Source organism: Galeopterus variegatus, unplaced genomic scaffold (genome assembly GCF_000696425.1).
Source record: "Galeopterus variegatus unplaced genomic scaffold, G_variegatus-3.0.2 Scaffold1180, whole genome shotgun sequence".
NCBI lineage: Eukaryota > Metazoa > Chordata > Mammalia > Dermoptera > Cynocephalidae > Galeopterus > Galeopterus variegatus.
In genome coordinates this window covers 230004-242257 of record NW_007727291.1, presented here as the reverse complement: position 1 = coordinate 242257, position 12254 = coordinate 230004, and the positions used below count along the sequence as shown (strand labels likewise).

Here is a 12254-nt window from a genome sequence, read left to right as displayed (position 1 = left end):
CAGTGAGCAAACCGGCCATCCCTATATGGGATCCGAACCCATGGCCTTGGTGTTATCAGCACCGCACTCTCCCAAGTGAGCCACGGGCCGGCCCACATTTTAGTTTCTTAAATTCAAATTAGTTAAAATTAGGTAAAATTAAAAATTCAGGGGCTAGCCAGTTAGCTCAGTTGGTTACGAGCACAGCCCTATAACACTAAGGGTACAGATTCGAATCCCCATACAGGCCAGCAACCAAAAAAAAAAACATTCAGCTTCTCAGTTGCACTGGCCACATTTGAACTTGTGGCTGGTGGCTCCCATATTGGAAAGCAAAGATAGAGAATCACTAAGGGTACAGATTCGAATCCCCATACAGGCCAGCAACCAAAAAAAAAAACATTCAGCTCCTCAGTTGCACTGGCCACATTTGAACTTGTGGCTGGTGGCTCCCATATTGGAAAGCAAAGATAGAGAACATTTCCATCATTGCAGAGTTCTCTTAGACAGCGATGCTCTAGCACATAGTGTGTGCTCACTGTGAGTGGGGTTGTTTTGGACATAAGTCTGTGCCCAGCCCTGGGCTGAGTACTTTTCCTCTCTTCCATTCACGATCCTCAAACAGCCCAGTGAATCAAATGCATCTATCATCCCATTTTACAGAGGAGGACACTGAGGCCCTGAGAGGGGAGTCACCTGCCAGAGGACACACAGCTGGGACACGGAGGAAGTGTGCTAGAGGCTGGGCCCTTCCTTGGCTCCACTGCCCCTCTCGCACTCTCACCAGGATGAAGGCAACACCAGAATACAGCATGGGCGCCACTTACCCTCCTCTGTACAAAGCCCTTGTCTCCATGAAATTGTATATAAATCATCCTTTTCTACCAGCTCTGGCCAGGCCTGTCTGTGGATGGGACAGGATGTGGATGGTGCAGTTTTGGTTTCAGACCCTTGGTTTTTCAGTTAATGCAATGTTTCATTCAATATGTGTTTTCTGAGGCCTTCTGGGGCCCAGGGCCAGTGCTCGGCAATGCTAGGACTAAGATGTGGGCCAGAACTAGCCCAGTCCTCCCAGGGGTCTCCTGGTCTATGGAGAAGACACCTGGCCCAAAGAGCCTCAGTACAGGATGACACTCAATTCAATGGAGGTAGTACAGGCAATGTGGAAGCCCCAAGGAGTCATCTGACTCAGGCTGGGATATCAGAGAGGCTCTCTGGAGGAAAGGACTCTTGAGCCAAAGGACACTGGGATTGTGCCAAGCCAGATTTTGGAGTAGGATGGGGTGGACGGGGTGGAAAGAGCATCCCAGGCAAGGGAAACGGCCGAAGCAAAAAGTCCAGAAAGCGGTAAGTTTCTTCGGGGAACACTCATTAGATTGGTGCAGCCCAAGCCTCTGGAAGTCATTCCTTCGTCCACTCTTAGATCTCATAAGGAAAACTACCTCCACCTGTTTTACAGGTGGGGCCACTAAGGGCCCCTAGATAAAGCCAGGGGTTTGTCCCGGTCACAACGAGGCCGACGAGGTAAAGGACTGCAGACCTCTAAGCCTAGACAGAGCTGAAGGGAGGCGGGCGGGCGGGCGTGGTCTCCCCCTGCGCGCCACCACGTGCCTGCTGCCTTCCGTCACTTGCATATATAATGGCGCTTCTCCTCACAAACATGGCGGACAGATCAAGTAAAACAGAGTCACTCAAACCTATGGCCGCGAAGCTGGACAGCCCCGCCGCAGCAGAGCCGCCTCCACACCCGACGGCGTCTCTCGCCCCGCACAGCCCCTGCCGCCGAGGTCCAATTGGAACGATACCCGGATTGGGCAATTAGAAGAAGACCCGCCTTCCCAGGGGCCATCTCTGGGCACGCGCAAACACTTCGGCCAATGAAAAGTGGGAAAGCTGCCTCCGCAGCCCTGTTGCGTCACTTCCTCCACCCCTCTTTCAAGGAATAAGAAACCCTGTGCCTACATTTCCTTCTTTCCCAGGCGGCTGCCGAAGATGGCGGAGGGGCAGGTGCGGGCTCCGCGCGGGTCGGGGCAGTGCGTGGCCGGGTGGGGTCCAGGCTAAAATGGGGTTGACCCTCTATCCTGCCCTACGTCTGTTGTGAAACTTAAGAGTGACAGTTGAGCAAAATGGAAATCTCTTGGGGTAAGGGGACTCTAACGTGGGCGTAGGAGAAATGGGGGCTGTCTTTAGGCCTAAGGAAGGCTAAAGTGCGGCACGTATTCCTCCTCGGGGCTAGAGGTGATGGCGGGAGCTTCCAGCACAGGAAGAGGCATTTTACAAGACCCCGCTTACCTTGATTTCGGGTGGTGGATGAGGGCTCTGGGGTCAGGTCTGGGCCAAATTGGACTCTTGTGTGTCCGCCGCGATGGGGGACACGCGGGATTCGGGCCGGACGGCCTTGGGGCAGTGAGAAACTGAGGGTTGGCCAAAATGGAAGTTATTTTCATTTTGCCCAAGGCGCGGCTCCTTCAGTTTCACGTGGGAGTGCTAACCAGGGTTCCCTACAGCTCCGGGCATTTTAATACGAAATCCCTTTCTGCAGTGGGCTGAGAGTGTTTGCCTACGGGGCATTCAGGAGTAAATTGCTCTTTTTCCCTTGCTTTTGGGGTTGGTGGATGCCTTGAAAGCGTGTCTTTGCTAGAAGCAGAAGGCTGTGGAAAATTGTTCCACAGGTATAGGATATCCTTTTCCCTTGTAAACACCTGGAGGCCTTCGGGGAACACAGCAGAAACTTAGCTCCAGTTCCCTAGCTCGTAGTGTACCTTTTTTTATATAGAGGATTGGATGCCTCTGGAAAGGGTTTCCTTGTTGAAGTCTGCTAGGTCTGTGATTGAGGGGGGAATAACCTTCGGGGAACACAGCAGAAACTTAGCTCCAGTTCCCTAGCTCGTAGTGTACCTTTTTTTACATAGAGGATTGGATGCCTCTGGAAAGGGTTTCCTTGTTGAAGTCTGCTAGGTCTGTGATTGAGGGGGGAATAACCCAAGTTCGGAGCCAGACAGACCTAGGCAAGTGGTAGAGTTCACCATTATACACTTCATTACATTGTAATAATGGGGACTTAACACTTGTGATGAGGCAGCTGAGGATCAGTGCTTGAGCAGTTTACTTAGGGATGCAGGGCCAGTCATTAGCAGAGCCAGCATGGGTTAACATCATCCAGTCTGAAACTTGGTTTTTCCAGGATGCGTGGTAGAAACTACACCTTTCATGTTAGAGAAGAATCCGATTCTGTTAGTGTCCTACAGTTTGTATCACAGATCAGTTTATTCTGACTGGGAGGTCAGTGAATAGAGTATAATTTTTTTGTTTGTTTTTAAAAGATGACAGGTAAGGGGATCTTAACCCTTGACTTGGTGTTGTCAGCACCACGCTCAGCCAGTGAGCGAACCAGCCATCCCTATGTGGGATCCGAACCCGGGGCCTTGGTGTTATTAGCACCGCACTCTACCTAGTGAGCCACGGCCGGCCCTAGCATTAAGTTTTCTCATCTGTACAGTGGGCTTTGGGGGCATAGTTCACAGGTCTGATAGCTGGAGGCAACTCTGGAAGTAAGGTGGAACAGAAAAAAGAAGTAATGGTTGCTTGTGGGGAGAGTCACAGAAAGGCAGTCAGTGCCTCTGAATATCTCTCCTTGTCTTGCACAGGTCCTGGTACTCGATGGCCGAGGCCATCTCCTCGGCCGCCTGGCCGCCATTGTGGCCAAGCAAGTACTGCTGGGTAAGTCTTCCTGCCCAAGGTTCCCCTGTCGTTAGCTGCAGCTGGAGGTCAGTGATGAGCAACAATCACCATCTTTCGTTTGAGTTTCTTGACCATGAGATCAACCCATGCACCGCTCTGAGACCTACTAGCCACCGCCTCACCCAGGCTTGGAGGCTCCTGGCTGAGAATTGACTTTCTGTCAGCCTAGCTATTAATTTAAGCATGAATCCAGCTTTGTCAATTACTGCTTTGACTTGGAGTAAGAGGCTCTTGTGCACTGTGGTCAGTTGCACGCCGGTAGGGGGGGGGGTGTCCCCCTTTCCTGTTAGTGACTGGACAGGTGGATTGTGTCAGAGAGAGGTAGAGCCTCAAGTGGCACTGTCTGCCCTTCCTAACCCTTTCCCTCTTCTAATGCCTTGCTTTCGCTGTAGGCCGGAAGGTGGTGGTTGTGCGCTGTGAGGGCATCAACATTTCGGGCAATTTCTACAGAAACAAGTGTAAGTTGGGGCCTGGGAAGAGGGCTGGAGAGAGTCTTCCTGTGAGGGCAAAGGCTTGTGGGTTCTGAAAGCAGTTCCAGCATTGATAAGGAGGTACTAGGTTGAGCTCCTGAACAGGTTCTTGGAAGCTTGGGTTTTTGTGCGGAAGATGTTTAGGGTTAGGCTGGAGACTGGTAGGTCTGACAGACCAAGCAGGCCTCACATGCTGTCCCTTCTCCAGTAAAGTACCTGGCCTTTCTCCGCAAGCGGATGAACACCAACCCATCCCGTGGCCCCTACCACTTCCGGGCCCCCAGCCGCATCTTTTGGCGGACTGTGCGAGGTGAGCTGGCCCTGAGGGCTGCGGGAGGTGCTAGGTGGGCGGCCAGTGATGAGGATTTCTCCCACTAATGTTCGAGTTTCCCTACAATGAGATGACTCTACATGCACTACCATCTGAGGCCACCCATCTGCCTGCCTGATGAGGGGAGAGGATGGGCATCCTCATGAGCCCCACTGAGCAGGCCTGGCTCCCTCTGCCCACAGGTATGCTGCCCCACAAGACAAAGCGAGGCCAGGCTGCCTTGGACCGCCTCAAGGTGTTTGATGGGATCCCACCACCCTATGACAAGGTAAGCTGCAGTACCAAGCCCCCCATTGCAGTATCCATGTGCTCAGCGTCCGTGATGTTCAACAATTACCTACATTGTTTGATCTTCATGAAAAAAACACTGACTGAGACGCCCACCCAGCCAGCCTCCTTCCCTGTCCTGTGTATCCTTCACTCCAGGTCTCTAAGCCCCTCTCCTTCTCTAACAGAAAAAGCGAATGGTGGTTCCTGCTGCCCTCAAGGTTGTGCGGCTGAAGCCTACGAGAAAGGTAAGTTCCAACTAAGTGGTCCAATTTGGGGTTTTCAGACCTGTTGGGTGAACCTGAGGTCCCCAGAAATGGCAGATGATGTCTTTTTCTCACGATGGTCTGCGGATGCCACTGTGGGCAGTGCCGATAGTGCCAATGGCTCAGCTGATGCCAGGAGGAGGGGAAAACCCCCACATGGGATGGGTGTGTCCTTTTCTAACTTGGGCTTGAGAGAAAGTTCCCAGGATCCTCTGGGGCAGCTGTCAACCACCCCTCACTCTCCCTGTGGCCACCCTGGCCCTGGTCCAGACTTCTGGCGGTAGGGGGCTTACGTATCCTTATAACTTCATTCCCTCCCAGTTTGCCTACCTGGGACGCCTGGCTCATGAGGTTGGCTGGAAGTACCAGGCAGTGACAGCTACCCTGGAGGAGAAGAGGAAGGAAAAGGCCAAGATCCATTACCGAAAAAAAAAACAGCTCATGGTGAGGGCAGGGGCTGGCACTGAGTGGGCACCATCCTCCTGGGTGGGCCTGGTAGGTGATGTCTTGCCCCGAGAAGGCTCTGACAACTGCCTAAGACCCAGCCTAGGGTGGGGTGGGGTCCATGGCATGAGGGCGGTTCCAGGCAGCAGCCATTAGCCACCATCTGTCCTGTCCCCACAGAGGCTACGGAAACAGGCCGAAAAGAACGTGGAGAAGAAAATTGACAAATACACAGAGGTCCTCAAGACCCACGGACTCCTCGTGTGAGCCCAATAAAGACTTTTATTTCTCATGCTTGGCCTGGCCTACCCTTCCTCCATCGCCTCCCTGGGATGTGGGGGATCCAGGGGCAGCTGTCCAGGTGCCACAGGCAGCGTGGGACTTAGGGAGCTAGGGACAAAGAACGGGCCTTAGGCACTGCTCCTGTTTAAGAAGTCCTTTCCATAAGTTCAGTTTCAGTATTTACAGAAGTGAGCTGGAACACTTAATTGGAGAAGAGCTCTACGTGGTAGATGAGACATTTGTTTAAACTTCCACATGGTTAAATACTATACTCTGCAGCTGTTAGAATGCAAGAAAAGCCTTGTGGGGATGGTGTGAACCTGGTGTTGTACAAGGGGTATTTATACATGCGCAGACTGGGAAGATGTGCAGCCAAGGGGTTACAGGCATTGCACTTTCTCCTTCCCTGTATTTTGTGATCAAAATAAATTATTTTTAAAGAAATCTGGCGTCTTTGCAGTATGTGTCTGCTGTGGAGGCAGGCCCAGGGAAGATAGGTCCTTGGCAAAAAGGGCTTTAAGAGGCATAAAACTGGCTGTGCTTAAAGTCTCCAACAAATAAGTAGTTATAATCTGCTCTTCATGAAAGAATTAACCTTTATAGAGGTCATTTACATACCAGAGATGTTCCTATGTAATTTCTTTTTCTTAAAAAGTAGTTGTAGCCTGCAGTACTTTGTGGTTGGTTCTGTTACAAAGCTGTCTCATTCTAATTCAGCTGCAAAGTATGGAATTGCCACAAGTTTTTAGCCAATCCCTCACTCCCTCACATCTTGGCCATTCCAGTCCAGGGGGTCTGCTTTATGTAAAGAAACATGACTAGATATTTTGCAAGTGGTAATCAGGCACTAGAGTCGTAAGGGGGATGCTAAAGATATACCTTATTTATAGACTAGTAAATTAGACCTCCCAGTGTGTATCCTTGAAAGGGAGTAAATGAGAATTGAGTGGTTATCAATATCTTCACAGGCAGGGGTCAGAGCCTGCCTGGGTGGACCCTGTCCCCATTTACCGTGAGGTTTATGGGGCTCGGCCATGTGATAGGTGTCAGACCTAGTACTCTAGATTCATGCCCAGAAAAGTCCTTGATACCTTCATAGTGGCTTCAGTTTTCCCTGAGAATCACTCAACTAATGGGTGGTACCCCTTCTGGAGCCATGAGGGTAGCTGCCTCCAGAAATGACCAAAAACTTAGAGCATTAAAACTTTCCACTTAAAAAGATGCCATTAACAAAAAGACAAGCCACTGGGAAAAGATACTTAGAGGTCATATCTCTTTGAAGAACTTGCTTCCTGGTACAAAGAACTCTTTACTAACAAGAAGACAACCCGAGTAAAAATTGAATATTTCGGGCCGGCCCGTGGCTCACTCGGGAGAGTGCGGTGCTGATAACACCAAGGCCCCGGGTTCGGATCCCATATTAAGAAAAAAAAAATTGAATATTTCACCACAGAATATGTACGAATGGCCAACAGGCATGTGAAGAGACTCAACATCGTTAGAGAATGTAAATGCAGTCTCGGTGTCCCCAAACTGTTACCTAGGACAAACATGGGGAATTGGAACTGCTGGGCCGAGGGCAGGAACGTTTTCAAAGCTCCAGTTCCAGCTTACCCAACTACCCACACCAAAAGTGCCCGGTTAGTTCCCTCCGAAAGCACGTAGGTGTGTTTCCCACCTCAGCTCCACCCCAAGGGCTGCAGTGACCTTGGAGATCATGCTCATGGGAGAGGCACAAAAGAGGGTCTTGTTTTCGGTGCTCACTGAGGAGGGTGAGCTTCTCTTTGGGTCTATTATTAGCTACTGCATTTTTCTCCTGAAGTGCTGCTAAATATGCCTCTGAAATTTGGCAGAGGAAGGAAAATATTCCCTCAGGTGGTAATAGCTATTACAAGTTTGCTGAAGTTTATTATTGGACACACAAAGCTTTTCACACTACAGGTCAAAAACAGCAATGTAGTGGGTTGTAACTAGCATTAAAATAAATGAAACAATAGAAACGAAAAAAAAATTGGTGCTGCAGCAAGGAAAGTCAAAAGCAAGCCAGAGGAAGGCAGAGATAGAAAAAAAAGAGAAAGGTGTTTGGTCACAGGTAGAATATTTTTCTGACTGTGTTGTGAAAAACATTTAAAAGCTACAGACAAACATCTACTCCATTGGAGTGAAGCAATATATATATATTTTATAAAGCAGTATTTCTTTGCTTTTCCCTCATCATCAAAATCACACAAACTGCCCTGAGCAATTTGCAAAATATTGAGCTTTTTTTTAATTAAAAACATATATAGGACCGGCCCGTGGCTCACTCGGTAGAGTGCAGTGCTGATAACACCAAGGCCGCGGGTTCGGATCCTATATAGGGATGGCCGGTTTGCTCACTGGCTGAGCATGGTGCTGACAACACCAAGTCAAGGGTTGAGATCCCCTTACCGGTCATCTTTAAAAAAAAAATATATATATATATATATATTTGAGCATTTTGCTCACTTGGCAGAGCATGGTACTGGTAACGCCAAGGTCAAGGGTTGGATCCCTGAACCAGCCAGCCACAAAAAAAAATTGAGCATTTTAGAAACCAGAGAGCCAGAGAGGAAATCCTACCGCCTGGCCAGGCCAATCACCTGGGCAGTGTCATGCATTTCCTTCCAGGCTTTTTTCTGAGTAATTTTTGTGCATGGTTTAGCACACATTATAGATAGAACTGTGGGTCTTGTTTTTCTTGTTGTTTTTATTCAGTTAAATCTTTTTCAAGTTCATTAACAAACTCCAGAAGTTGCTTTTTCCTTCAAATAATAAATTATAAAGCTTCTGCAGGGTCACTGAGGGGAAGACGTTAGAAGTTTCTGAAGCCCTTCCTTGCCCCTTAACGTTACTCCTAGGGGGACTGAAACAAACAACTGCAATTAAAATAAATCATTCAGGGCCGGCCCGTGGCTCACTCGGGAGAGTGTGGTGCTGATAACACCAAGGCCCCGGGTTCGGATCCCATATAGGGATGGTCGGTTGGCTCGCTGGCTGAGCATGGTGCTGACAACACCAAGTCAAGGGTTAAGATCCCCTTACCGGTCATCTTTAAATAAATAAATAAATAAATAAATAAATAAATAAATCATTCAAAAGTCACAAAGCTAATAAGTGTAAAAGCAATTTAAATCATTAAACTTTCGGGCCAAGCCCGTGGCGCACTTGGGAGAGCGCGGCGCTGGGAGTGCAGCAGTGCTCCTGCCGCGGGTTCGGATCCTATATAGGGATGACCAGTGCGCTCACAGCGCTCACTGGCTGAGCACGGTGTGGCCCTTCTCAAAAAGCAAAAAGGACAAAAAAATAAATAAATAAAAAATAAATCATTAAACTTTCAAATGATTTTTTAAGTTTGTAGCATTTACATTTCTGAAGCTATTAAAAGAACACTAAGACTTGACACCCCTCCACACACAGTTTCCTCTATTATACCACTGTCCAATAGAACTTTCTGTGTTGATAAAAATATTCTAATATTTCCCCACTGTCTGATACACAAGCCACTAGCCACATGTGGCTAATGAGCACTTGAAATATGAATAGTGACTGAGCAACTGAATTTTAAATGTAATTTAACTTAAATAACTACATGGAACTAATGGCTATGTTATAAGAAAAAGCAGTCTAGGGCTGGCCTGTGGCTCACTCGGGAGAGCGTGGTGCTGACAACACCAAGTCAAGGGTTAAGATCCCCTTACCGGTCATCTTTAAAAAAAAAAAAAGAAAGAAAGAAAGAAAGAAAAAGCAGTCTGTAATCCCTAAAAAGCTATAGTCCACAATTATATAAGAAGCTTTTTTTTTTTTTTTTTTGTCCGGTAGGGCAACCCAAACCCTTGACCTTGGTGTTACACCACCACACTCGAACAAACAATGCAAACTGGCCCCATTTTTTACAAATTTTAACATTTACTTGTACATCTTTGTGGTGTACAGTGCATCATTTCAATACATGCATTCAGATCCCCATACCGCTCAACTGCCCCCCAAAAAACCCTATAACAGCAGTTGCTTCTGATAATGAAACTGGGAGTCTGAGGAAGAAAAGTAAAACAGAAATTATTTCCTTCCCCACTTACTTTCTGTACCCTTTGAATTTTGTACCATGTTTATGAAATATCTACTCAGAAATAATTACAAATTTTATTTTATTTTTTTCTTGGTGGATGGCCAGTATGGGGATCTAAAACCTTGACCTTGGTGTTATAACATCATGCTCTCACTAACTGAGCTAACAGGCAGCCCCCTTCAGTTTGGGGGGGGTGTTTTTGCTTTTTTCTTCAATTACAAATTTTAAAATGAAAAAATATGGCTGGCGATCTGCTGGTGATCTTTTCATTTCAGGATCTGTTAACCTACCTCATTTATTAAGCACCTGCGGAGTAGTCCAGTATTAAGCTATGCCATGATTTACCCATTTGCCTATAGGTAGACATTTCAGTATTTCTAATTCTTCTCCATTCATTACCAATCAGTTACTCAAGAATAAACTGAGCACCTACTATGTGGCAGATCCCAGAAGCCCAGACAAAAATCCCTGACCTCATGGGGCTTACATTCTACTGCGGAAGAGAAATAAATAGTAAACAAGAATTCATGGGCGAAATAAGTCCAGCCTGTTAGAAGGGCTAGGAAGGAAACCTCACACTTGGTGATAGAGGGTCCCCAGTATGGGGGCTCACTGGCTGATTAACTCACTTGGGAGAGCATGCTGCTGATAACACCAAGGTCAAGGGTTCAGATCTCCATACTGGCCAGCCAATAAAAACCAAAAAACAAACAAACAAGATGGGGGCTAGGGGAGGTTCCACAGAAGCCAGATCACATTTGAGACCTGAGAAATAAAGCATTGGTTCAAAGCATTCAATACAGAGAGAACAGTGTGAGTTGAAAGGTCTCAAGGGGGTTAAGAGGAGCACCATGTTGTAAGAGGGTAAAGACAGACAAGAGTCCAATCATAGGAAGCTGGGTATTTAAATGTGGTCTGCAGGCCGGCCCGTGGCTCACTCGGTAGAGTGCGGTGCTGATAACACCAAGGCCACGGGTTCGGATCCTATATAGGGATGGCCGGTTTGCTCACTAGCTGAGCGTGGTGCTGACAACACCAAGCCAAGGGTTGAGATCCCCTTACCGGTCATCTTTTAAAATAAATAAATAAATAAATAAATAAATGTGGTCTGGGCCACCGGAAGCGCTCTGGACTCCCAAGCCAGGGCAGTGGGGGGTCAAGGGCCTTAGGCACACAGCCCTGACATCCACAGCCAGCCCAGCAACCACCACCAAGCTGTTGCCGGAGCCCCCCTGGTCTCCCCTGCCAGAATGACGGGGGTGCTGCAGGTTTCAACCAAGGCCCTCCTCCTTCCTACTCCTTCCACCCTCTCTCCTCCCCCCTTCCCCTTGCCCCTTCTCCCCCCAAATGCTCTGCAACACCATCTTAGAATGTAAAAATATAATAATACTAATAAATAAATTTTTAAAAAATAATAAATGTGGTATGTCCGGCAATGCCCATATGCTACAGGATAAGTACAGGAGAGTGAGCATTTACAAACTTTGAAAACAATGGGACAAGTTAATCCTATGTAAGCTGAATTTAAAAAATAAGAAGCTGGGCCTTGTGATTTTTTACAATTTAATTTTTCTACTAGTTCATTATTACCATATGTTAATAAAATATTGGTCCATGACAAACTGCAAATTTAAAAACCTGGTTGAGGCCGGCCCGGTAGCGCACTGCTACAGTGCGCCGCTTGGGAGTGTGGTGGCGCTCCCGCCGAGGCTTCGGATCCCACATACAGACCGGTTCCTGCTCACTGGCTGAGCGAGGTGCGGGCGCAACACCGAGGGTTGCGATCCCGTTGCCGGTCCCGGTCCGGTACGGGCGCGACACTGAGGGTTGCGATCCGTTGCCAGACACGAAAAAAGACAAAAAAAATAAAAGTAAATAAATAAATAAAAACCTGGTTGATTCTTCACTGCAGACTGAGAAACAACAATGTAAAGGTAGGAATACAGAGTTTATATTCTTTTTTTTCCCTCCCCACTCCCCAACTTTATATTCTAAATGTAATGCTTTAATAAAATCTTTACTAGCCACTAGTCTCAGAAGTAAAAAGACAAACAAAAAAACCTGCTCGTGTTTCTTCTGGTACTTCTATGGTTTTTAATCCCTACCACCCACATCCCCCAATTTTAAAAATGCAATTATATATTCTCTACAGATTTTAATTGCATCTTTTATCATGTTATTTTTGTTTTTATTTTTATTTTTTTTATTATTTTTATTTTTTTATTTTTTTGTCTTTTGTCTTTTTTTTCTGTGTCCGGCAACGGATTGCAACCCTCAGTGTTGCCCCCGTACCGGACCAGGGACCGGCAACGGGATTGCAAACCTCGGCGTTGCTCCCGCACCTCGCTCAGCCAGTGAGCGGGAGCCGGTCTGTATGTGGGATCCGA

At 47.5% G+C, this 12254-nt stretch overlaps 2 protein-coding genes across 3 annotated transcripts in view; both read left to right on the top strand.

Annotated features, from left to right (window-relative positions):
• The window catches only part of LOC103592617 (fms-related tyrosine kinase 3 ligand-like), a gene marked incomplete at its 5' end in the record, with an annotated part of 11092 nt that extends 9232 nt beyond the window's left edge, over positions 1-1860 (top strand). Inside the window, one exon of the mRNA XM_008575426.1 lies at positions 1753-1860. Within this exon, the coding sequence (XP_008573648.1) occupies positions 1753-1860 (108 nt within the window). The remainder of the gene's footprint in view (positions 1-1752) is intronic.
• A 30-nt stretch (positions 1861-1890) lies between these two features.
• On the top strand, positions 1891-5791 carry RPL13A (ribosomal protein L13a). 2 transcript variants are annotated; one of them, XM_008575406.1, is made up of 9 exons: positions 2106-2121; positions 3164-3261; positions 3627-3699; positions 4113-4178; positions 4399-4500; positions 4704-4789; positions 4977-5036; positions 5376-5498; positions 5679-5791. In XM_008575406.1, the coding sequence occupies exons 1-9, from the start codon at positions 2106-2108 to the stop codon at positions 5763-5765; spliced, it is 711 nt and encodes a 236-aa protein (XP_008573628.1). In that variant the 3' UTR covers positions 5766-5791. The 2 variants fall into 2 exon arrangements, with proteins under 2 accessions (XP_008573629.1, XP_008573628.1); XM_008575407.1 differs by lacking the exons at positions 2106-2121; positions 3164-3261 and adding an exon at positions 1891-1986.
• The last annotated feature ends 6463 nt before the right edge of the window (positions 5792-12254 follow it).

Bases quoted from the DNA above. Each gene is read 5' to 3' on its own strand.
- RPL13A (XM_008575406.1), top strand. The intron at 3,700-4,112 runs GTAAGTCTTCCT...CTTTCGCTGTAG, and splicing joins GGCCAAGCAAGTACTGCTGG to GCCGGAAGGTGGTGGTTGTG. The intron at 4,501-4,703 runs GTGAGCTGGCCC...CTCTGCCCACAG, and splicing joins CTTTTGGCGGACTGTGCGAG to GTATGCTGCCCCACAAGACA.